Source organism: Condylura cristata, unplaced genomic scaffold, assembly GCF_000260355.1.
Source record: "Condylura cristata isolate star-nosed mole 26May11 unplaced genomic scaffold, ConCri1.0 scaffold00045, whole genome shotgun sequence".
In the NCBI taxonomy this organism is placed as follows: domain Eukaryota; kingdom Metazoa; phylum Chordata; class Mammalia; order Eulipotyphla; family Talpidae; genus Condylura; species Condylura cristata.
In genome coordinates, this window is record NW_004567146.1 from 2886924 (window position 1) to 2911837 (window position 24914).

General features: G+C 44.0%; 2 protein-coding genes and 3 non-coding genes across 7 annotated transcripts; all 5 read right to left on the bottom strand.

The window, feature by feature from the left end:
* Nucleotides 1–400: 400 nt before the first annotated feature.
* On the bottom strand, nt 401–18727 carry RNASE4 (ribonuclease, RNase A family, 4). 2 transcript variants are annotated; one of them, XM_012733969.1, is made up of 2 exons: nt 18644–18727; nt 401–1562 (listed from the first exon to the last, which is right to left on the bottom strand). In XM_012733969.1, the coding sequence occupies exon 2, from the start codon at nt 1546–1548 to the stop codon at nt 1105–1107; it is 444 nt and encodes a 147-aa protein (XP_012589423.1). In that variant the 5' UTR covers nt 1549–1562; nt 18644–18727; the 3' UTR covers nt 401–1104. The 2 variants fall into 2 exon arrangements, with proteins under 2 accessions (XP_012589423.1, XP_012589424.1); XM_012733970.1 differs by lacking the exon at nt 18644–18727 and adding an exon at nt 16862–16901.
* Nucleotides 5711–18723, bottom strand: ANG (angiogenin, ribonuclease, RNase A family, 5). Of its 2 annotated transcripts, none has more exons than XM_004694688.2 (2): nt 18644–18723; nt 5711–6308 (listed from the first exon to the last, which is right to left on the bottom strand). In XM_004694688.2, the coding sequence occupies exon 2, from the start codon at nt 6285–6287 to the stop codon at nt 5850–5852; it is 438 nt and encodes a 145-aa protein (XP_004694745.1). In that variant the 5' UTR covers nt 6288–6308; nt 18644–18723; the 3' UTR covers nt 5711–5849. The 2 variants fall into 2 exon arrangements, with proteins under 2 accessions (XP_004694745.1, XP_012589425.1); XM_012733971.1 differs by lacking the exon at nt 18644–18723 and adding an exon at nt 16862–16892.
* Nucleotides 18728–19186: 459 nt separating the features above from the next.
* Nucleotides 19187–19258, bottom strand: TRNAP-UGG. The gene has a single exon. It is a non-coding gene; the product is annotated as a tRNA-Pro (tRNA).
* Nucleotides 19259–20001: 743 nt separating this feature from the next.
* TRNAY-GUA lies at nt 20002–20090 on the bottom strand. Its single transcript is given in 2 exon segments — nt 20002–20037; nt 20054–20090. It is a non-coding gene; the product is annotated as a tRNA-Tyr (tRNA).
* Nucleotides 20091–21154: 1064 nt separating this feature from the next.
* TRNAT-UGU lies at nt 21155–21227 on the bottom strand. The gene has a single exon. It is a non-coding gene; the product is annotated as a tRNA-Thr (tRNA).
* Between the last annotated feature and the right edge of the window lie 3687 nt (nt 21228–24914).

Genomic DNA, 24914 nt, shown 5'->3' on the forward strand with positions numbered 1-24914 from the left:
CTAGGTGAGGTGAAAGATATGTTAGTTTGAATGTAGTGATTATTTCACAGTGTAAATGTGTACCAAATTATGATGTATACTTTAAATATAAAGTGTGTCTGCTAAAAATCAGTTTCACTTTAATCCTTACATACCACACACAAACACAAACACAAAACTTGCCTTGCTTTAGCAACTAGTGTCTTCAACCATCTGTTTCTTACTTTCTTTCCAAATACTTAAAGGCAGAAGTTGTCTTGGAGAGGAAATAGTCTCCCCTTTCTGTGTCTCAATCATAGATCCAATGGTGTTAGTCTTTGACCAAAGTCCATGAGATTATTTAGGGATATGCATATGTAGAAACTAGATATTAATTAAAAGAGGGTAAGGAAAAAAAAAGAAATAATCCCCAAACAAGAGCTCAGATACCCACAGCTTAAGTCCTTTATTACAAAGAAGATGAACAATCTTTCAGCCAGGATGCGTGCATGAGTCTTACTGATACACTCACTTAATAGGGTGACTCAAAAGTTTGGGAAGAGAGTAACAAAATTCCTAGTATGGTTTCTTGATTTTTATTACACCCAAACCTAACAAGGTTGCCAAATTACATACACTCTCATTTTGCCAGTATGTATTTCCAAAATTTTAATGCTTCACTGCTGACTTTTGGGAATAACAAAAGGCACTCCTTGTGATGAAATAGCCAGTTCTTTGCCTCAAATTTTCCACTAATTTTATGGTATTCAGCAAATCCCTTAACTTTGGGCTCCTATGTATACCAGTATCACAGGGGTGCTGTAGTATTAAAATGAGATGACTTACATGAAAGCACTTTGAAATGCTATATGAATACATATAATGACTAAATTCTGGAAGACAGGATGGGGGGAGAGCTAAGCTAACCAGTCTTCTAAAAGGAACTTTATTATAGAAAAGTCCAGACTCATTATAGGTCTATGTCTCCATTTCTCTGTGATGTGTTTAACTGAATGGGCTCCTAGAGAAAAAAGGACAAGCAACAGCAGAGGAGACAGAGCCTGAGACAACTCAAATGTACTACTCATTGCTGATTAAGAAGTAAGTTAAAGGCCACTCCTGGCCAGAATTCAGGCAGGGTGGCATCTATCTGTCAAAGTGCACAGGCAACTCCGGGCTACCATCACAGGCAATGACAACACGCCGGGGGCTGGTTGTGGCCCTGTATCTGCAGTTGGGAGCCCTGGAACTTCCTGTCTCCCTGCAGTCAGTGACCTTCACTACACCCTCATGGCAGTTCATCCTGCCATTCTTGCACGGGATATTGGTGGTACTGCAGATACTGCGAATGTTCCAGATGTCTTCATGGATGAAGGTGTTGACGCGTTTGCACTGATTCTGGGTCATCCTCCGTCTCTGCATCATCAGGTTGCAGTAGCCATCATTGCCACCTGCTCCCTGAGGGTCCACGTGTTGCCGCAGGAATCGTTGGAACATGCGATTCTGACCATAGGAGGGTCGCACCAGCACTAGCTCCAGCAGGGTCAGCACCAGGAGGAGCAGTGAGTGGATCCTCTGGAAAGCCATCATTATCTTGGGGGTGCCTATAGAAATGAAGGGGCAGCAAACATAAGAATTGGGTGCTGGAGAGAGGTGTTGAGAATGGCAAGCTGACATTTCCTCTATAGTCTCCTGGTTCCTTACGTTACGGGCACCATCCCCCCTGCTCTTGTTTCCTCAATAGTTTGAAAGCAAAAAATTCCTCTTTTATAGAGAGAAACCAATATAACTCGAGAGACAACGGCATCCAGGTTTGCTTGGCTAGAACAGTCAGGGTGTGAGAAGGGAGAAGCAAATCAAGATGGAACTGAGATAATTCTCTGTTCATGTGATCTCTGAAGAATGGTTCCCTGGAGACTCTGAATTGCAAAAGCTTGGGTAGATTCAGGACAAAGAAAATTGATGGACTGATTATAATTCCCTACATCTGGGAATGGAGGAAGGTGGAGGAATAAGGACAGAGAAACATTTGCATTTAGCCTTTTATCCCATGGGGGTATTCTTCTAATGGTATTAAAGTCAGGTTCTTCTTGGAAAACCTGTTAATCCTACATAAACAAAGCCCAAAACATAAGTGCCCAGTCACAGTGCTTTTGAAGATGGTATATGTCACTTGAATGAACAAAATGAGTGAGCTAGAAAACAAAGGAAACGAAACGAGTACAGAGAGCAAAAGAGTGTGTCCCACGCTGTGGAACGCACAAAGAAGAAAAGCTAAGAAACCCTACAAAATAAACATAAATCTCTGCACAATTGAAACAAAGAGGCCTGGCCATACACTTCATTGCTCATATAATCTGACACGTTGCCTATCTTGGTTGTTGGTTATTGTTTGTCTTCTCTAGTTGCAGGAGAATGATATTGGCACCTATTGGCAATAGGAAATAAACACATATTTTTCAGAGTTGAACAAAACCAGAATTGCTGTGTAATTTCAGAATACTGCTTTTGTTTGAATGAAGAAAGGAATCCAGGCTCTCTCTAAAAATCTATGCTTATTCCATACCCTTCTCCGAATAAGTTCCTCTAGCAAGTTGGAGGGAAGTGGAAGAGGCTATAGCCCCTCACCCTCTCTAACCAGCCCGATGCTGCCACCTAACTGTCACTCGTGGAACTGCCTGCGAAGCCCCTTGACTTGCCGTGAGGGCAGGCTGGGCTGAGAGTCGTAGGATTCAACAGAAAGTGATCAACCCCAAGTAGCAAGGGCAATTCTTTAAGATTCAGATAGGCCCAGTCCAGGGGCAGTCCAAGGGCTGGCTCCAGCTGAACTTGTGTGAGTTGTCTGAGTTCTTCGCTTTCAAAAACGCAGCTTCATGCTGGCAGGTCACACTGTGACTGAATCACTGATGAGGGACCTGCAATTTATTCCACCTAATTTGGATGGTGATAATGTGCAGTGACAAATGTAACTAACATACTTTTAATGCCACCTCTACATTCTCAGGCATCTATGACCTGTGCAGAGAGATGTCATCTTCCTGTTGCTGCAGCTGTAGAGCTGAGATAGGACATTAGGAAAAGAGATGCCAGGGAATGAATGAAGCCCAATTTTCTCCTCTTCCCAAACCAGTGGCTACAACTTCTGCTGGACTTCTCAAGTCAAGGCTTCATCAGGACACAGTATTTGGGGTGCTTTTCCCCAAATGTAGTCTTGCATCTCTAATCTTGTATGGTTCTACTTTCTCTCTTCTATACTCTAGTGACCAAGAAGATGGGTTAGCAAGATAACCCGCTGTAGAGAAGACCTCAGCTATTCATGGGAGAGCAAATCTATCATCTCAGTCACACTAACCAACTGTTTTTAAGAAAACACGAAAAATATTGTGAACAGAAGTCCAATGTATCAGTGGGTGCATTTCAAGGCTCTCACTACAACAGAAAAATGAAGCATCAGTCAAATCATTCCAACACCAGCTTCTTGATCAAAGCTTGCATCAGCTCTCAGTGAGCACACCCTTGATGCTGTAAGCTTAAAAATCCTATGCTGTCAGTGGGGAGGGAAATGCACTGGACTATGGTGATGACACATGGGTGATTTGGTGATGGGAAGCCCAAGAGGATTGCAACTGAGATGGGAAATGCACAAAATGATGCAAAAATGAACTATTATATAAATAAAAAATAAAAAAGGGTTAAAAAATATAATATGAATTAAATACATTACTCTAACAAAAAAAAATTCCTATGCTGTCACATAACTGGGTGACCATGGGGTAATTTCTTACTTAACCTTGGTATATTTCCTCATACTATGAGCACAATGAGGCCTACCTTTGAGGGATGTTAGGAAGAATAAATGAGAAAATTAATGTAAAGGGTTTCATGTGGAAAGTGACTAGTAAATGCTGGCAATTGTCATTTTTACAATTCGTGTTTTGGCTTCCTTCAGTCTGGATAAAAATAACAAATCAGAGCTCTTCCTGGTGGCACAGCAGGTTAAAGCACAGCCCTTAGAAGCTAAAGCCACTTCAGCATGAGTTTGATTCCCACCCCGGAGGTGACCACATGGCGTGGCAGACCTCTCCTGACCTGCCCACTGCTCCCTCAGCAGCGTACTTCTTTGTCGATCTGCCTGTTCTGCTCCCCACTCTGTCTCTGGTGAAGCCTCTCACTGCCCCTGCACCTCTGGCCTGTACCCCAGCTCTGTATGCATAAATAAATAAATCTTTTTTTTTAAGTAACAAATCATACTGAGTTGAATATATTATCAATCTCCCAAACTTTAGAGCCTGTTCCAAGGAATTAGAAGGCAGTTTTTAAGTTGAAACAGCTCAGCTACTGGAAATAATACTGTGTCCTAGAAAATTTGTTCCTCCTCATGTTGCATGGGCTTTTCTTCCTTGTATGTCACCATTCCTCAGAAGAAATGACATTTTGGAGCTCTTCTTTTCCTTGCCAAGTCAACAAAGCACAGCTGACTTCAGTTCCTTGGATGATTTGCTTGAGATGAGATGACTGGCATGGGACTTCATTCAAAACAGCTTTGAGTTGTGAGAGAATATGTGACACTGAGCAAAAGTGGTCAGGATCAGCTTGCCCATGAGTGGGTCGGGATGCACCCCAACTATTGCCAGGTGATTTCCTCGGATCCAGACCTCTGCCCTAACACCAGAGTGGGGTGCATGATGACAATGCTCTAAAGAGGTGTTTGGACAAGACTTGAGTTTTCTAGGCTTTGGGATGATCAATAAAATAATGGTCCATGCTTTGGACCTCTCCTGTTGAGACCCGGGGTGGGATGATGAAGGTCACTTCACCTCCCATAAGGGAGATGGTACTGGTTGGAGAACCGAGGGAAAGGATCAAATATTCTTCTCCATACTGGAACTTTCCACTTCCTCAGGGGTTTTGAAACAGGTGAACTAAAGGCAAAGCAATTCCTACATGTAGCCACTTCTCCATCCCTCCTCCACACATATGAGTGACCCCAGCGAGGTGGGGCTCCCCCAGGTGGCACCTGGACTCTGGACTGTACCCTGGGTTTGAGGAGCTAGGGCTTCGGCCCACTGGAGGGCAATGACAGGGTGGGCGACACCACATTGGGGGTACTGTGAGCACTCCAGTTGTGTATTCACAACACTCAAAAACTATTGGTTTACTACTGTAATTATTCACTATAAGTAAAATATCCAGGGACCTACTGATAGAAATTAGGTAACCTGAAGATAAGCACTGAACCTGTAGGTTGTTTAGGTTATTTTACAAAGAGAGTGTCTGTTTACCTAAATTTATTGAGCCAAATCTAGTTGAAGAAGAGTAAGTGATGAATTTGGGATTTGTCCCCAATATCCTTAAGACCTCACAGTTGCAGACGTCAGTTGATAAAGATTAGATAGAGAATAACATCAAGTAATACATTTTTTGAACTCTGTGTGGTAATCTTGTAGCATTACATCTGTGTGTGAGAGAGAACTTAAGTCTCTAAAATTCTCAAGGTTTCACATTTGAAAAAATAAAAATAGTATTAGCTAGTTATTACTTTGACAGCAAAGACAACTGCCCTAAAAAAAATTCTACTTAATGGATTTAACTCCCTTACTCTCAAGAAAGGCAAAGGCCAGCCTACTGACTGATAAAGAAAAAGGCATTTCTACTTCATCCAGGCCTCTTGGGACAGAGGACAACTGAGTAGAGAAAATGGGGAGGATCAATAGGCCAAGAATCAGTGAGACAACTTTGATTCTTAATCACTTCAGAGACTTTTATTCATTAAACATAATGTAAAGCAGGAGCAGAAGGTGCCGGGCGCTTGCATTCTGGGCCCGGCAGTCTAGGGAAGTAGGAAATGCAAGGGCAGTAGAGCAGTCATCCCTAGGCCAGCGACCTGGAGGTCAGGGACGGATAAAGGACTCATCGAAGTGGACAGGCAGTCCGTCTTCACAGCCAATGACAATGTTTCTATACCCACTGTGGGCCCTGTACCGGCAGGGGGGCCGGGAAGAACCCCCTATAAGCCTGCAAGTGGTAATCTGGAAAGCAGAGTTGCTTATTCTTAAATTTCCTTCATAAGGGCTTCCACTCTCATCTCCACAGATGTCCCTGATGCTTCTTCCAGTGCCATGAATAAAGGTGTTGGTGTCTTTGCAGGGCGAGGTCAGGCCTTGTCTCCTCATCCTGTTGTTACAGTATCTGTCATTCCGGCCTTGCGGCCTGGGATCATAGTGTTGGTCCAGGAAGTGTCTGTATCTGTTAACTTGAGCCAGGGTTTCTGGGGTCAGACCCAGACTCAGCATGAAGATCAACAAGAGAGGGCCCAGACCCATCGCCATCTCTTCAACAAAGGCTCCTTCCTGCCAAGTGCAAAAGGAAGTGTGGGAGGGCACAGAACAGCATTGTCAGATTAGACTAAAAGGGCAGTGACATTTTCCCTGACATCAACATGAACAGGTATGCTCAGTCTTCTAGCTGCATATTTTCTTTTTCCTTCTTCATTAACCTCCGACCTCTTGTCAATCCATTCCTCTGGAGAGTCTATTTAAAAGTGTGAGGGCCTCCCTGGAAGTGCAGCAATGCAAGCTGACCACAGCCGCTTCAGTGTGAGTTCGATCCCCGCCCTGGAGGTGATCCACATGGCGTGGCAGACTTCTCCAGACCCGCTTGCTGCTCCCCTCAGCAGTGTACTTCCATCAACCTGCCTGTTCTGCTCCCCACTCTGTCTCTGGTGAATCCTCCCACCGCCCCTGCACCTCTGGCCTGTAGACCAGTTCTGTATGCACAAATAAATAAACCTTAAAGTAAAATAAATAAATAAAAGTGAACACAACTTCCAGCCTCAACCATTCTACCTTATTCCTTAAGGCTCACTGAGTATTTACCTTTCTCTCAGCCATAGCTTTATAAAATCCATTTACACTCTCTAATCATTAATTTCTTGCTAACAAAGGACATAGAAACCTCTACTGGATGCCAGTACTGTCCAAATGGCTCCTGAGTGAAAAGGTGGATCTCTGGGGAAGGAAGGGGATGCTAAGGCAGGAGGTAAGAGCTATGAAGAAGAGGGTCTTTACGCAGCCCGGAGCCCCAGGAAGGCTCTTTCTGAGGATTGTTGAAGACAAGATTCCAGACATTCAAATCAATTAGCCAGATGACTGTAAGGAGAGCCGTTTTAACCAGTAGAAGGTATACTTCCTTCTTCAAGAAGTAGGTGGTTCATGCCCAAAGGTGGAATTATTAGGTAATATTCAGAAAGAAGAGGCAGGAACATGGAAGAATCCATGTAATGACTGAAGTGGGCTTGGGGACAGCTCTTACAAAGGACTGGAGGGAGAGGGATTCAGACATATTCTTAGAAGCTTCTCCCATTGGGAACAATTTGGAGGTTTCTCAGAGAATACTTTCTAATGCCCCCACATATGGACACAGAGCACCACAAATAGCAAATGATGTTTCCATGTAGTTGGGGAAAAAAGCTCCTGAGACCATTTCATCAAATTAAAGCCTTTCTCATTTGCTATAATGATTTTTTTTAAACATTTCTCTGGATGAAAGAATAAGAACAGGAGTACTACTGCCATACCTTTCAAGAACTGCCTTAAACTGTGGAGCACACATATCCCAAGTGGATGTGGGTATTTTCAAACCACCCACAGAGAAGGATTTTAACTCAATGAGAGACAAGCAGAATTGAGCAAATGTAGACTATGACAGACTAGACAGAAATTTTATTAGAAACTATTAAGATTCTGTTTCTTTTGAAATTTGAAGAGTTGAGGATTGAAAGATGTTTAATGTTTGTAGCATGTAGTGTCTGACTGTTTCTTCAGTTATTGCAAGAAAAACTTCCAAAGCCTTTACAAATAACCCTAGTCCTCCCCCAAGTTAATCACACGTGTGAAAGCCCCTACACCCAGTGATAAAAATTACTTTTCACTGTAAATTTATAACTCATTTTTACACTTTGGATTTTCAAATTGTCTTCCTGAGTAACTTGTTTAATTTATGGTCAGTGATGACTTCTTGGCAAAGATCACACAAACAGAGAAATTCTTCCAATGGGAGAGAAATTTGACCTTGAAATTATGTAATTCATATTACATTAAATGCCATAAAATCCTCAGGAATCCTAAATTTAAAATTTCCATAGCTGTTAATCAAGTATTCATTTCTATTTTGTGCTTTTCTTGTGTGTAAGTCAATAGACATTACTTCCATATCAAAGAGCCCTTAAAGAGGCCAGCTTAGCACTGAGCCCCTGGTGTTGTTCAACAGCCTTGTAAATCTAGAAAGATGAAGGAATCCAGTGTTCTGTTGGCTTTTTGGGACTCAGGTGGTTACATGTGACATAGTGAGAAAAGTGAGGTTTCTTTCTAAACAGCATTTGGCACAGATCCATCTTGTTTAATAACTATACATTGATTTTGCATACTACTGCATACTACCAAATTATATACCAATACTGATACAAATAGCAGCTGAAAAGATATCCATTAAGCATAGAGAACTTGTAATAGAATTGAGCAAAAAACTGTTCTTGGAAGGTTAGCAAGACAGTGGTACATCATATGTAGGGGAGTGTCACCCCGAAAAGAATGACACATCTTCTTCTACCACTATTCCAGCTACCCCTATGCTCAGCTTTTTACATTTGCCTCCTGCTCTTCAGTCTCCCAAGTCTGCCTCCTCTTTCTAGTTGTTGTTGTTGTTGAAAACTTTATCTACGTTTTATTGATTTGTATTCAATTAAGTCTCCTTCTCTACAATGAACAAATACTACCTTCTGAAGTCAAAGGCAATTGTAGAATTGCAGGTTCTCAGGGTCAGAAAGGCCCTTACTTATCTCACAGGCACCACCTGCGTCCTGTGTCTGAGGCCAAACTCCCAGCTCTCAAAACCTTCAAGTAGAAAGACAGTCAGTCGTACACAAATCAGTTAGTAGGCGGCAGTGGTGGGTAGGAATATAGGTAGTGTCTCCCTAGCTGAGCAGACTGGGGGTCCTTGGAAGAGGAGTGGGTGTTGGACTGGTGTGGAGACACTGGTGTTCACAGAAGGGAATCTGAGCTGGCAACCCTCGCCTGCACCTCTGTCCACACACTCTAAGATACTATGACCAAAGACATCTCACACGATTCAAGGGTAAAAGCAAAAGCTACAAAGTTGAGTATCCACAAGGAAATCATGAAACATTTACCTGTCGTAAGGTTTCATGGTCTCCCAAGCCACTATCCTTGGGCTCTTCACCTGCCACTGTTTTCTACTGCTGTAGAATCTACACCACATTATTTGTCTTGAGTCTTCCTCATAACAAACTCTGAGTCATTAACAAAACAAGGCCTCATTTTCTTCTCTAAGTCTGAGTTAATCTATAAAACGTAAGCTGCTAGCTTTAAAAGTCTGACATTCCATGGTTCTCTTAAGCATAAGCACTAAGCTTTTCTTTTTCCACGATTCTAGTTTCACTAATAAAAGCCCTATAACCACACAACTGTCAAGACAAGTTTATATAAGTTTAATTAGTGGGCCCAGGCACTAGCTACAAGGAATAGATGATCCATATTGAATCTTACTGAAATGACTCATCCTTTAAGGCCCACACAGAAGCCATGCTCATGCCTAGCGAGTGAAGGTCCAGGAAAGCCACTTGGTGCTTGAAGACTGAAGGCCCTCACATCCCGTCTGGAGAAGTATGGATTTGTTTCTTTTTAATGATATTTTAAAATTTACATTATTTTAAAATGAAGTGCCTATTTCTTACCGTGTGGTTGATTTTTTGAATAATAAATGATTTCTCCCAACTCCCCTTAGGTCACTGAAGTTCTCCTACCACCAAAGCACGGTGACCATCGCCACAGCCTGTGTGCTGTCCTCCCCGTCCCCTGCTGTATACCTCTGACCACAGGGTCAGCTTGCAAGGTTTGTCTCTGACCCTTTGTTTGCTTTCTCTATACTCCTCAAGTAAGTGAAACCATATGCTACTTTTCTTTCTCCTTCTGAGTTATTTTGCTTAGCAAGTCCCTTCCCAGCTCTACTGGTGTCTTTGCAAATGCCATGAGTGTATCTTTTTGATCTCTGAGTAGCACCCCACTGTATAAGTGTGCCCCACCTTACACATCATCCATTCATTTACACTGTTTCCGTATCTTGACTATTATATATAGTGCTGCAGTGCATATAGGAATACGGGTTTCCTTGGATCTTTGTTTCTGATTTGGAATATTTGCATATTTCCAATGCAACTAAGGTTCCTCAGGCCTCTGTAATCTTTAGTCCTTAAGACATCCAGAAAACCAATTCCAGCGAGCGCATACCATAGCCACGATATCTAACATCTCTTTGCCTCGTGGTTTCTTCGTTCATGTACCCAGTTCTAAATTTCTCAAAAAGAGAAATTTAGAACTGGAATGGGGAGTATGAGGGTGGGAATAGTGAAGAGACAGTTTGTGGTGCAGAGTGAGTGTTCAGGCCAGGGAGGCAGCTCTTCACATCTGCTGGTCAAGCTCTCTCACACTGGCCCTTTAGTGCCAAGATGTAACTGGCGCTCAGCATTTTGGCAGTAGAATTTGTTCGGACTGTTCCTTAGACAAACTTTGTCCTCTGTCTCAAACCAACTCCTTAGTCTTCACAAAAATAGCATTCTCCTCATTTTCCCCTCGGCCCCAGGGAAAGTTTTGTATTCAAGAGAAGCATCAAACATGATGTTTAGGGGAGCTGGCTTGACAGTTTAAGATGAGCAGTTATGCTTAAGCTACATTCATAAAAAGTAGCTTCATACCTTTATATGTTTTAGGGCAATGCCCCTAAACACCCAACGCAGATGCCTCCCTTTATCTCCTTTCTCTCTTTCTTCCCTTCAACCGACCCAGGTACTCTTTGGACCTTAGGACATGTTCTGCTTTGCTTTCAAAAAGAATACGAAACTTTGGATAAAGAAATTGCAGAAAAAGTTAGCAGAAAACAGCTAAAAGCACATTTACTCTTTCTTTGTTAAGCCACACATAATTCCCATTCTAGGGATGCTCCAGAAACCCTTCAACAAATGGCTTCCCCAGCTTTCTGGGGATTTTTTCACAATCTAAGACATCCTCTTAAAACTCTATTGAGGGGCCCTCCCTGGTGGCATAACAGATTAGGGTGCAGCACTGTAAGCTGGTCAAGGCTGTTTCAGTGTGGGTTCTATCCTAGGCCCCGGAGGTGACCCACGTGGCGCAGCAGACCTCTCCCAACCCACCTGCTACTCCCCTCAGCAGTGTACTTCATCAATTTGCCTGTTCTGCACCTCATTCTGTCTCTGGGGAATCCTCACCACCTCTGGCCTGTACCCCAGCTCTGTAAGCATAAACAAATAAATCTTAAAAAAAAAAAACTCTCCCTAGTCCCAGTTTCCTAATTTCTGTTTATCCACATGTAGGGTCCTTAAACAAACTTGTTTTCATTTTAAGCTTTAGAATCTGATTTGATTTTTCTTAATTCCTGTGCATGGCCTCAGAGGACCTAAAAGGAGGGAAATGGTTTCATTGAAATGGACGGACGACTAGAAATATATATCCGTGTATATATATAGAAATATATATCCGTATATATATATATATGCACATATATATATAAAACAACATATATATATAACTATATATATATATATATATATATATATATATATATAACAACAGATTATACCATAACAAGTACCTTACAAAAGTGTGAAAGTTTCCCTTCACTCTGAAGGTGGGTTCCAGCTATTTGTTCCTGAAGGTAGGTTCCAGTTGTGTGAACATGGAGACCTTCTCAGTTCTGTTTATATAATGATCATATGAACAGGGTGGGGAGACTAGATTTAAAGATCCCCAATCCTGACAGAGACAGATCAACCAAGGACAGTGCTTTTGGACAAACTAAAAGTCATTCACCTTTTCCCTGGCTATGAGTGGGTCAAATATTAATCCAGCTGAACAGATTAGAGATTTCTCGGGAAGGCAAAGTTTGGCTAACGTGGCCTTTAGTCCCAAAGCTACCTTTCTCAACTGTCCATGGCTGTACCTCTTGAGCACCACAGGACTGAGGTTTCACTATTTACATACTATGATCTGGATCTAGAAGATGTTTCTGATCCAGGGGCCAGCTCCAAGAACTGCCTTGGAAGAATCCTGCAGAATAAGAAGGGGTTTCCAAGAAGGACGCTTTCCCACTCTGTCTTCTGTTTACCCACATAACTGGGTTTCATGAAAAGATGCTAAATAAGCTATTCCATTACTTTCACAGAACCAGGAAAGCACTCCTGGAGGTGATGTGACAGCTGTTGGTACCCTGGTCTGTGACTTCAGAATTTCTGCTAGTAAACACAGAAATATCCGTGCCATATTTCCTGGGCTTCTCTTGTCCTTTCATCCTTAGCTGCTCACAAGAGACTAACTCTGAGCATTGGGTCTTCTGTTCCTGGTGGCACAGTTGCAAAACTGATTATCTCTACCATCAGTGCAATACTGACGATATTGCATCCACTCACTTGCATAGACAGTAGCCCAAAGTTCACTTGTGAATCATATCAAGTATCAGACAGCAGAGGTGCCAACACTGACTCCCAGCAACCACCCACACTGGTGTTGGATCTGGAGGCTAGTGTTATCTTTTAAAAACATCTTTTCAGGGCCCCCCCTGGTGGCACATTGGTTAAAGTGCAGCACTGCAATTGTGCTGTGGCGTCTACAGTGTGAGTTCGATCCCTGGCCCCGGAGGTGACCACATGGCGCGTCAGACCTCTCCTGATTTGCCCACTGCTCCCTTCAGCAGTGTACTTCGTTGGCCTGCCTATTCTGCTCCCCACTCTGTCTCTTGTGAATCCTCTCATTGCCCCTGTACCTCTGGCCAGCACTCTAGTTCTGTATGCATAAATAAACAACTCTTAAAAAAAGAATCTTTTCAAAAGCATGTCTGTTGGCCTTCAAGTTTTTAGTCTTCCTATACCAATGAGATCTCAACTAAAGACAGATGACTGTAAAATATTTGCAATCATGACCGTAATTATAATAATCAGTCTTACCTTTCCTTTCATGAAGCTCTCATGCACACAATTACATTTAACCATTACAAGACCTGTGTGGAGTGTAATGTAAGTCGGGGTAGTAGTGCCAGGTGAGTACTTCTTGGGGCCTGGGGAGAGGATATTGCAGTAAAAGCTGAAATATAGCTAAGGGTTATCTCGTGAAATCTAAGAATGAGAATGCACATAGCAACTATCAGGTTGACAGAGAAATGGAGGCAGGAGGCCAAGAACCTTCCCCAGGATTCTGTTGGGACACATTTGAGGCAAGTGTGGACACGAGCTAGGGCATCAGAACAGACCTTGATCTACCAAAAAAGAAAAGGACACTGTGTTGGCAATCGTCATGGCACAGTTTCTGTGTGTGGCAGGGAGAGATTTTACCCAGGTTGCTGTGGCAGGCAAGTAAGCAGGAGGTCGGCTGAATGTGTAGGGTAACAAAGCCAGTTTGCAAGCACACTGGGCTGAGCCACCCCCTTGGGAATGTAATGTCAGGAATGTTCCGAGAAGAATGTGAGCTGATCTGGAGTTCCTATAACTGGGTGGGGTGGCCCTGGTTTTACTTGGCTTAGTTATAATCACGGCAACAGGCTGTTATCCACTATTACTTCATTGGTTGATTGATTGTATTGCCTCTCCATTAGATGAAACCCTTGGGAGGAAAGTAATCTACATTCTTAGTATATCAAAATCAAGACTGACACCTTGGCCTCCTGTTGTTTTGTTATTGCTCGTTGTGTCTAGGAATGCAACATTGATCTCACCTTGGAGTCTGCAATCTCACACACAGCCCTGGCTTCTCTTAGGCTTCCAAACATGGTTACAGACATGAGTGGGTTTGGTAGCAGTGACCAAATAAGGCCGGCCCTATACCCAAGTAGAAAAGGAAGGCTCCCAAGGTTCCCAGAAAGTCTCTGCTTGCTGATAATTTCTGGGAGGCCAGTTACAGACTTTTTGAGGTTTTGGTTGATGTTCTAATGCAAAAACCCTAGGGGCTATCACTCTAAACAACTGTCAGCAGTTTATATATCTTCAGCTGGGTGCTTTTCAGCCTATTGTCAGAACAGTTTTCCTTAGGGCTCCCCCTGATTTCAGGAGGAGGAGAGGGGGGCAGCATGGAGAACCTAGAAAAGGACCTATATTCACCTGCTTTCAGCTTCTTTGGGGCACAGTCCCACAGTACCCCCACCACGCTGTCCTCTTCCCTTTTCCCTGTAGCCCCTGCCCAAATCATGAGCTGAAAGGAAAAAGGTAGGGGGGTAGTGAGAAGACCATGCACACTGCTACATACAACCTTTTTCTCAGTATATGAACTCAGGACGACCCACACCAACATTCCAAGTCTTTTAGGAACAAAGAGAACTAATGCGCCAGGGGACCCAGGGGTTGGGGCCACCACTGGCCCCACATCTTAGACAGGGCCCCAATGCACCTTTGTATATTTGTAATATGCCATTCCAGATTTTAGATTGGCACTTACTTTAAATTAAACCTATACCGCTTTTGAAACAGATACTGAGAATCTGAGTTTGAAAAAGTTAACAACCAATAATTTGTTGTTGGTGGTGGGGGTTCTGGGCAACTGCCAGCCCACAGTCACACCCTATGACTCAGCAGTCCCCAAGAAAAGAAGCTGCCAACTTCCAGCTTCATCAACGTGGCTCTTTTCTGCTTAAACACAGAAAACGTGGCTCTTTTCTGCTTAAAAATAGAGATCAGCCACCCCATCCAACTCCCATCTCTCTCTCACACACACAGTCCCACAGCCTGAAACACCAGCTCAAGCACCAAGAGACCATGTTCTGGGGTTCAGGCCCCAGTCCCTTCCTGCTTCTGGAGATTTCACCACATAGATGCCAATGCAAAAAGCCAGTGGGTGAAAAGGAGTGACTGCTTTCATTGTAATTGTTTTTCATTTCAGTTTGGCACAATACAGTTATGATGAAACAGAAAATAAGAGCCAAGTATTTAAAGTTGCCAAGAGTTAGTACATTATGGATCCCTCAGGCCCCCTAGTTCTTAGGATTTTGCCTGGGCCCAAAGATACTGTTGGTCAAGCTAAAATGTAGAGTCAGGCAAAGGGTCTCTCACCAGGACAAAAGTCTTGGTAACAGGCCAGCTGTTGAAAACAGCAAGTGACACTATGCCAGATTAGCATAACCAGCAAGACCACCTTGACAGAAGTTAAGTGTAAAACAAGGGCTACAGATAAGATGGATTGATCAACAGCAACAATGGACCCCCCCCCAAAGCAACAGCCCCTATTCACACTCCCCAGCTGGTGCCTTCCCCAACCCACATCTCCATCACACATATTCCTTCACTCATTCTTCCATGGATTTGCTCACCTTTCCTGAATCTGAGCCCCAAGTAAATGTGAGACTTGCTGTGAGGGGAAGGTGCTGTATCTCTAAAGAAAGAGCCCCCTCTAGGCCTCTCTCGGAGTATTTTTTCTCTCACACCACTCCCAAGGTTTCCGCCCCTAACAGCAACAGAACCTCCTAAGCACCCATCAACCAAATATTGGATAAAGAGGTGGATGTATATTTATTTACACATGCACACCTCTCCCCACACGGACTGGATTACTACTCAGCTATGAAAAAGATGAACTCCTGCCATTTGCAACAATGTGAGTGGAATTAGAGGGTAGTGTGCTATGTGAAATAAGTCAGCTGAAGAAATACAAACTCTGTATGGTTTCATTCATATGTGGGATATAGAGAAATCAAACAAATGGATGAAGTAAATGAAACACAAATAAACTTTTAGATTATAAACTCCAATTATTGGTTATGAAAAGAAAAAAGGGGGAAGAAGTAAGCAAATCAGGTAAAAAGGGTCAATGTGAGGTGAAGGACAGAAATGGAATTTTAGTGAATTACCATAATACAGGTATTGATTTATAATGATGCAGACCCAAAGCTTACATGATTTTATGAGGCAGTGTTATCTCAATTAAAAAAAATTTAAATATAGAAAAAGATTTTGGGGAAAAAGTTTTACTATTTCAACAAAATGCATCTGTGTGCTCGCTCATCTGTGTTTCAAAATACAAGGAATATAATCTATCATTAATAAACATTAAATTTTTGTCAATTATTTCAAAAAGGTGTGAAGTAATTGTCACGTGAAAAAACATACAGCTAAAAATGTTCTGAATGCTTTAGCATGAAAGTCATTTCCCTTTTCCTAGTGCAGGTGAGCCTTCCCCTTTTATAGAAAGCATATGTGTTGCATTCTGGTCCTAAGACTAATTATAAAATTAGGTAATGGAGGGAAGTGACAAATCTCTAAATTACTTTAGAAATTTTTTTTTTAGGTCTACAGAAGCATAAAGTGTACTTAGTAATAACAGAAGTAATGGCTAAAGGACACATGAAAATAGGATCCTATCTCCACAAAACTGGTACTGTTCCTGAGGCAGAGTGGGGTCAAAGTTCTGTGGGCACACCTATGTTTCCAAATAAACAGAAAAATTAAATATTCACCTTCCCACAAACTCTGGGTTCTCTGCCCTTTTCTCTCTTTTCCAGACATTTCAAGATATTCTGAGATAACTGTTTACGGAGATTATTTTGCTTGGATTCAGATTAGGTGAAACTCTTAAAGAAGGGTTTCACCAGTCTACTTTGATCAACTTTCTTATCCATCTACTCTAACTTATAAGTCACACCAGCCAGTGCTCCTGTTACAGGGGAGCCCAGAGTAGACTAGCCCGCCTGTCTGTGGGGCCTCACCTGCACGCTCACAATTCAGTTATACTGCAGGTACACACAAAAGGGTCAATAACAGGTTTACTTACAGAAGGGGAAAGGAATAGGAAACAACACAGGGAAAGAGAGCGGGATACAAAGTCACTGGAATACCTACGGATAGGCTGACTGAACACACCAAGCGGTCAGGAGAGCCGTTTCCCGAGAAAGAGAGCGACAGATGCAATTGCACCCTATTTATCCCCCAAATGTCCCAGAATTCCTGCTAGCTCCACCCTTGGGTCCTCGCAGTTCTCTCCCAGGTACTGCTGGGTGTTGTAGCATCCAATGACTGGAGTAGGGGGTAGGGTCCAGAAAGCTGGAGTAGGGGGTGGAGTCCATAAGACTCTGCAGAACCTTTAGGACATCCTTCCCCTTCACACTCCCAACAATAACTTGACAAAAGCCCTTCCTCTCCTCTTCTGGAAGAGGGCGGGGTGCCTTCTTTTATATAATCCTCTGCCACCCACACAGAGAATAAGAGAAGGAGAATGGAAACCATCTTGCCAGCCCTTCATTTCACAGTAGAAGAAAAGAAAGAAGAAACCATGTATTGTCCTAGGAACTTTTGCTGAAATGTTTTTCTGGCTCTCCTTCAAGCCAATAGCTTCATTCAGCCCCCCTTCTAGTGCAGGTGAGCTTTCCCCTTTTATAGAAAGCATATGTGTTTCATTCTGGTCTTAAGACTAATTATAAAATTAGGTAATGGAGGGAAGTGACAAATCTCTAAATGACTTTATAAAAAAATTTTAGGTCTACAGAGGCATAAAGTGTACTTAGTAATAACATAAGTAATGGTTAAAGGTGAACAAAGCTCACATGAAAATAGGATCCTGTCTCCACAAAAGTTCCCGAGTTCCTGGTACTAACTTCCCAATGCACCACAGGACTTTCATCATCCATTATAGTTATTTCTAGAAAATTAAAGGTACTTTTGTTGCTTAAGGGAAAACAACTTTGAATAGTTCCATAAATTCCAAAACTATACATCTCCCCCTTTACTTCTAAAAGAAACTGCTTAATACAGGATTGTGCCACTATGATTCATTTGCACCAACTAACTAGTTATTAACTGCAAAGCTAAGTAGCTCTTTGACAGCGGAGGTTACTTTTGGGAAGTTGCTCATGTGCTGTTCAGATAATTATCACTGGATTTCTAGTGATAACAATTTATGACTTGATTACAAGGGTATTAATGGCACAGAAGGAAAATCTTGGCTCATTTGAGATTTCCCTAGTCCCCAGGATGGTTCTGAACTGTTTTTTTTTTTTTACTGTACTTCCTAGATAAAGATGTTCTGCTTTATCCATGAGCCCATTGCCATTTGATGTGCTGTCTCAGAGTGAGAAAGTGGAGTTCCAGTAAGAAAGCTCAAAGAGGCTGGCTGGCAACGTGTCTCCGAGAGTTTCACAACCCTGGCTTAGAGTGGGCTAAGGGTGAGGAGACAGAGGTGAGTAAACAGAACACGAAAATAATAGTCCCCAAATGTCACTTGCTCTAGCAACAACCCTACAACAACCTACATCGTGAATGTGGCGATCGACCTGGGTGTCAAGCAAATACTTAAGTTTTGAGCAAGTGCAGGCATTGCAGACATCCCTTTGGTCTGCCAATTCTGAGGCCGGCCTCAGCGCCCCGAGTTCTAGGCAATAGGCTTTCGTGCTGGCCGCTCTGCCCAGCGGTGAAAGGCAGCTTTGGGTAGGAATGGGAATCACTAACTCTTACAGGGGCAGGACGCCTACCTTGCTGCTTCCCTTCTACCTTGCTCCCCACCTCAGCATCTCCAGTCGCAAATGCTTCAGGAGGACCCCCACACGGCCTTTGCTAGCAAGGGGCACCTCCAGGCCAAAACGCTCTGCCTAAAGCGACCAAAAAGGAGCGGGAAGAGTTGGCACCCACCTTGGCTTCGGAATACGGCTGCAGAAACCCGCAGGACGATGGAAAAAGTTTTTCTTTCTCGCCCGCGTCTTCCTCTTTAGAAAACCACAAACGAACTTTTGAATCTTGCGCGTGTGTGCCTGTACACTGACCGGATGGGCTGCAGGGGTGCAGTGAGCCGAGCAGTGGCAACCTGCGGGGGTTGGGACTGCACCCTGTTTCTTAGAGAAGGCCCCGCCAGCCTGGAGACCCGCCTCTGGAGACACCACAGCAGCCGCCTACCCTAGCGTGGCGGGCGGGTCCCTGCCCACGAGCGAGCCCGGAGATTTGCAGCCGCACCCAGCCCGCCCCACGCGCTGCGGCCAGCCAGACAATGGCCTCGGTTCTGCAGAAGCAGGCAGCGGCTCCCAGGCGTCCGCTGGCGGAGTCCCAGAGGCCAGAAGTCTCGCCCTGGTCACCAGCGCCATCGGCCAATGTGGGATCAGAGTACCTGTCTTTGGTACAACAATTCGGAACGCCACAAAATTTCGACCGATCAGCACTTAAAAAGAAATTTCAAAAGTAGGGCTCGTCCGGGATTTGAACCCGGGACCTCTCGCACCCAAAGCGAGAATCATACCCCTAGACCAACGAGCCGCGATACAACGGGGTGTCTTTGTTTCCTCTGATCTTTACTTTCTGGGTAGCTTTCAGTTTCCCTCCTACTTCGGAGTTTTATTCTCAGCTATGACAATTACATTTTGTTGGTTGAGTGTTTCCTCCCATCCTCGCGAGGTCCACATCTGTTCTGACCCTAGCCTCGCTTATTTTCCCGATCCGCATCCTGGGCCCCTCGGGCGCCTGTCGGGCAAGGAGGGGTAACTTCAGACCTCAGGCCCTGCGCCTGAGCCCCTCTACCCAATCGCGGACGGGGTCTAGACGTGAGCTCAAGGCCGTGGACATCCTGCGTCCGAGGCCTCAGCGGAGCTCATTTTTGCCTGCTGCAGCATCCTGAGCCCCGGGACTTGTACCTGCTCCTACGTCAAGAGAGCGTAACACTCTGGGAGGAGGACTGGTGGGCATGGAAATGCCGGGAGCCGGGGTCGGTGGGAGGTGGATCCGTGCAGTGCGTGTTCAGTGTGTGTGTAGAGAGAACTCACAAGTGTTCTTGAAGCAACTCAAAACTTTGCCAACAGACTGAAAAAATTGGCTCAGAGTGTCCGAGAATATTGTCCACTTTTCAAGATGTCGTGTGTGAAGCTCAATAATAGCGACTACGCTCAGGATTGCTTTCAGAAACGGGTAAAGTTTGGAGAACGGTATTCCAGCATATCAGGGAAGAAATTTGGGACCAAGAGCTTCCTGGGGCAATTTGCGAGCTCTCCCAAAACAGGAGCTTCTCCTTCGAGCCGGAATCGAACCAGCGACCTAAGGATGACCACACGAGTAGTTCTACAGTCCTCCGCTCTACCAGCTGAGCTATCGAAGGGAGCACAGAAACACGCCGCCAACAGTCGTCTCTTCAGGATACGGATAAACGGGGGTGGCTGCGAATTTGTTGGTTGCAACTGAGCAGATACCTCCGCGATACTCAGCTACAGATTGTGAGCAGGTCTGCGCAGTTCCGGAGACAACCCTTCTGGAACGGACCCCCCTGCTTCGCCAAGGCCTTGTGAGCAGGGCTGACGGGTGCAGAGAGCGCCGCCGGATGTTGACTATGTGGAGACCGCGGGCGCGGGTCTCCGGCTTCGGAGCCCCGGGGCGCTGAGGCGCTGAGGCGCTGAGGCGCTGGGACGCGCAGTTTTGACCGTGCAACTGCGCGCCAGGGAGAGCGGCCGGCCTCCGACCTGGGGCCCGGGCCTCGGCTCCCTTCCTGTGCTGGCCTGCGCACCCAGGCGAGCTGCGTCGCTCTTCCGCGTGTGCCCAGACTCAGGGAAGGACAGGGTTGCCAGAGAAAACATGGATAAGCCCCAAGTGTGTGTGAGAACTGACTTCAGGAGACAATAGTTTAAGGTTTTTCAAAGGGGAAACCACAATTTGGGAAACAAATGTAGTGACCCACACTTCAAGTATGGCCCATAGTTCTCCCCACCCTGAGATACCGAAGGGAAACGTGTCGGAAACCCGAGCCTTGCGGGACAGCCGGTGAGGTACGGACCGCCGAGGCCGGCTCCTCCCCTTAACGAAGAGGACTTTGTTCTCGGCTCTCAACCTGCCCCGGCAGGGGGCTGAGGGCCCCATTTTGTACTCCCGCCGCCCCCGTCCGGCTCGGGTTCCCTCCGCTGACAGAGGTCTCGCGGCGGGTCTGCGCGGCCAGGGCGTCGGCGGAGGCTGGAGCCGCTGCCCAGTTTGTAATGGCCTCCACCACATTCCAGGCAGCAAACGGCACCTGCGCACTAGAACTGGAACCTAAGAAAAAGCTCGGCGGGCGTTGATTCGGAACTTAGACCAGAAGACATAATTAGTGGGATATCCGCGGTGATTGAAGTTACCGGAAGGTGTTAGAGGGAAGTGCGGTGTTTTCAGATTTTAAAACAATAAGAAAGGCGGCTTAGGCCCCAGCGAGATTTGAACTCGCGACCCCTGGTTTACAAGACCAGTGCTCTAACCCCTGAGCTATAGGGCCTCGCGGACAACAGCTTTGCTCCTTTCTCAGAAAAGGACGGCTTTAACGCTGGGCCAGCCTTAGTGTACAGTATCTGATATTTAGTGAGCAAATATCTGGAGATCGTCTCTCCCATTAGAAATTCAATCTACTAGCTCTCACCTACCATTGTGTTAAGGTTGAAGAAGTCTGCCCAACGTAACACAATCGGTGAAAGATGAAACCGAGACATCACTTGGGTTTCTCCTCGTTTTAGGACACCCGCCGACCTGCAACCGCTTGTTCTTTTAAGTTCCTCAGACGTAGGCTGTCTCTCTCAGCTATAGGGCAAGCATTTGCAAATTCACCTTTTAATTTATTCTCTTATTCAACTAATACTAACCTCTGTGCCAGGCTCTGCACAGACAAGGGCTCCAAATATGGCATTTACTGTGAGATCTTTCTCTTAGATTTGTGGAATAAAAACTTTAGTTTCCGTGAAAGAAAAAAAAAAAGGAGAGAGAACAATTGGAAAGTAGTTGTGCCAGGTGATAGACCGGTGGACAACGCTAAGGTTGGCAAACTACTGCCAGAGGGCATCATCACAGAGGTAGGCCTTGGAAGGGGGGTGGGGCTTGAACTGCACCTTGAAGAAAGGTTAAGATTTATGCAAGTTTGGGAACAGGGTGATCCTAGGTAGCAGAAAATTTATGAGCAGAATCTGAGAGAAAGTGGCCAAGTCAGAACAATGACAGGGGACTGAGATGCCGAGAAAATATGAATTCAGGCTAGGGAGAATGTGACAAAGCACACACAGGGCCAGTGAGTGAGAAAGGGGCCTGGGTACCTTCCGAATCCTTGCTCTAGCCTACTCCATGGACCTTACTTTATTTCACTCTTGGCTTCTTTGTTCTTGGCTGTTTGCTAATCTACCAGTAAATCAAATTGATAGGGCCTTCATTGAAAACAGATGTTATGAGAGTCTGGAAAATGTGTTTCGAAGTTCAGGGCACTGAATACAAAGAATGGCAGAGGGGGCAGGGACGGTGCTAAATAACATTCATCACAAACTATCTGGCAAGCCATTGCCGCTGCCACCTGCAGCTTTATACCGATGATGCTGAATACCCGCTGTGTAACTTTAGCTCAACTACCTCCGCGTGTATGGAATCATTCCCACCACCCTCTGAAGACTCTTTCTCCTCATTTTCCATCTTTTTTTAGGCACCAGAACCTAAGTCACATGCAAGACCTTCGTTGCCCAAAAGCTTGGGAAATAAAGTTTCTAATTTTCTAGACACTGTAGGGCAAAAAGACACTTTTGTAAGTTAAGTATAAACCGACCTCCTTTCTGAACTTGGCACCTTTTGAGTTTTATACTTATAAATTTACTTTCTCAGGATTAAATCTATGGGTTTCTTAGGATTAAATCTAAATAAATTTAATTTTAGGATTAAATGTCTTTCTCTTTCTGACTGTTCTCTTTTGAGAATAGTTCTCTGTGACTCCCATCTTGTTTTGAGTGACTGTGGCCTCTCTTTAAGGGAATTGCATGGTAGTCTGTTTTCAGTGTTAAGCTTAAGGCAGTGAATGTCTTCTTTCATCCAACCTTGTGGAAAGAGCCTGGAACTACACTGTAGAGAGATCAACCTCCAAATGGAAAAAGGAGAGAAAGTTGTGGAGTTAGTCAAATAGGGGGACTTGTAGACCACAAGAAAGGTTACTGTTGATTTACATCTCTCTGTATCACAAAAGATGGTGATTTGTGAGGTATCTATGAAGTTATAATCTGTGTGGAACATGCTAGAAAAGAGTGATGCCTAACCCTACTTTCATAATCTTGTCTTAGTTGTTTAGATATGAACTTAACAAACAGTTAAGGCAGTGAGTGTCAAGTTTCAATGTCCTAGGATTGGGCTGTGAGAGAAGGGGGGACTGGGGGATTCAGGCACAAATGTGGGACAGTAACAAGTTCTCTGTCCTTTACTGCCTTTTAGGCTGTCTCTGCGTATTAACTCAAACTTTACTCCCTGCCTGGAATAATAGGCCATATTCTCTTGAGTGAGTCCTACTGATCTTAATACTTCACATAGGGGAAAAGCAAATGCATGAAGCTCTGAGAAGCTCTGCTGATGGGTCCAAAGTTTAAGAGGACAGTGAAAATATTTGGGGGCCACTATGATCTTGGGTTAACATCATATTTACAGTCTAGAAAAATTGTGTCTCAATATTCAGAATTTTAGACAAAAAAATAACATTCACTTATTTAAGAGATTAATACATAAAGCAGAATATCAGTTTACAATAAGATTGTTACTTTGTAGTATACATTTATTTTGATTCATCAGTAAATTCCATTTATATGAACAAGTCTAACAAGGAAGATATAATTGATATTTGTTATTCATTATTTTATCTTATAAACTTGGAATTTTTTGAAATATAGCTTTTTTTTTAAAGATTTATTTATTTATTCATATAGAACTGGGGTACATGCCAGAGATGCGGAGGGTGAGAGGATTCACCAGAGACAGAGTGGGGAGCAGAACAGGCAGATCAACAAGTACACTGCTGAGGGGAGCAGCGGGCGGGTCAGGAGAGGTCTGCGGCGCCATGTGGTCACCTCCAGGGCAGGCGGGAATCGAACTCTTGCGGAAGAGGCTTTAGCTTCTCAGTGCTGTGCTTTAACCCGCTGCGCCACCAGGGAAGATCCTGAAATATAGCTTTTTAAAAGAGGACTGCCACTATGAACCAGTAGCCAAGTCATGCTTATACCTCCATTCCTCAGCCCTCAATCCTGTAAGTTCCCTGTTACATATAATAATGTCTCAAGATCTGGTTTCTTCACCCCAAGAGAAGACACATATGTGCACTTTTCCAGAAATTGTTTTGGAATCCTTATAGTAGTGATTCTATCAACAATCCCTGTGAACAGAGTCACAGGTAAATCATTTCAAAAACATTGATCAGGTGCATTTTTAAGAGAAAATTTTAAAAGGAAATTTAATGAAAACACATATAACTCCCACATGTGTGGGTGAGACCCAGCATGACTTAGTAATTCCCTGATGATGTGCATATGAAAAGCTATTTGTTTATTTAATTCAAAAACATAACACCAAAGTACACAAGGCAAACATGCTTAGTTGAAAAGATACCAGATTTCCATGGGAAAAGAATTGTTCAGAAAAACAAAGGGTTATATAATTAAATAAGTCATAGTAGGTTTTTGTTTGTTTTTGAGAATGTAGAAAAGTAAGGATATTTTGTTAGTTGATTGTTTAACCTTTAGAACATTTGACCGAGAGTCTATCATTATGGAGAGGCCGAGCCTCTCCCATGTTGACTTAAGTATATTTTTGTTACAATTTATTCTACCAGCAGCTGTCAACTCCTTTCCATTTGCCTTACCCTGGTGACAGTCTGATTCATGTTTCTTCACACAGCTCTAAGACAGTTATTAATAACAGCCCAGTTGTTGACCTGGGAGCATATATAGTGGTTTCTTTTTTTTTTTTTTTTACAAAAGAGACCATCTCTTTGACTTTGGACTTCAAAGACTAAGCCCCTGAATGGAAGTTATGCACACACACTCATACCCACCACTTGCTGATATTTGTACACCTATGTGTGTATATATATCATGTTGCCCTCATAAATGCAAACTCACTGAGGCTTGGCTGGCAGTCTTTGGGTGAATGTCAAAGAAGACAGCACAGAACCTTGGTC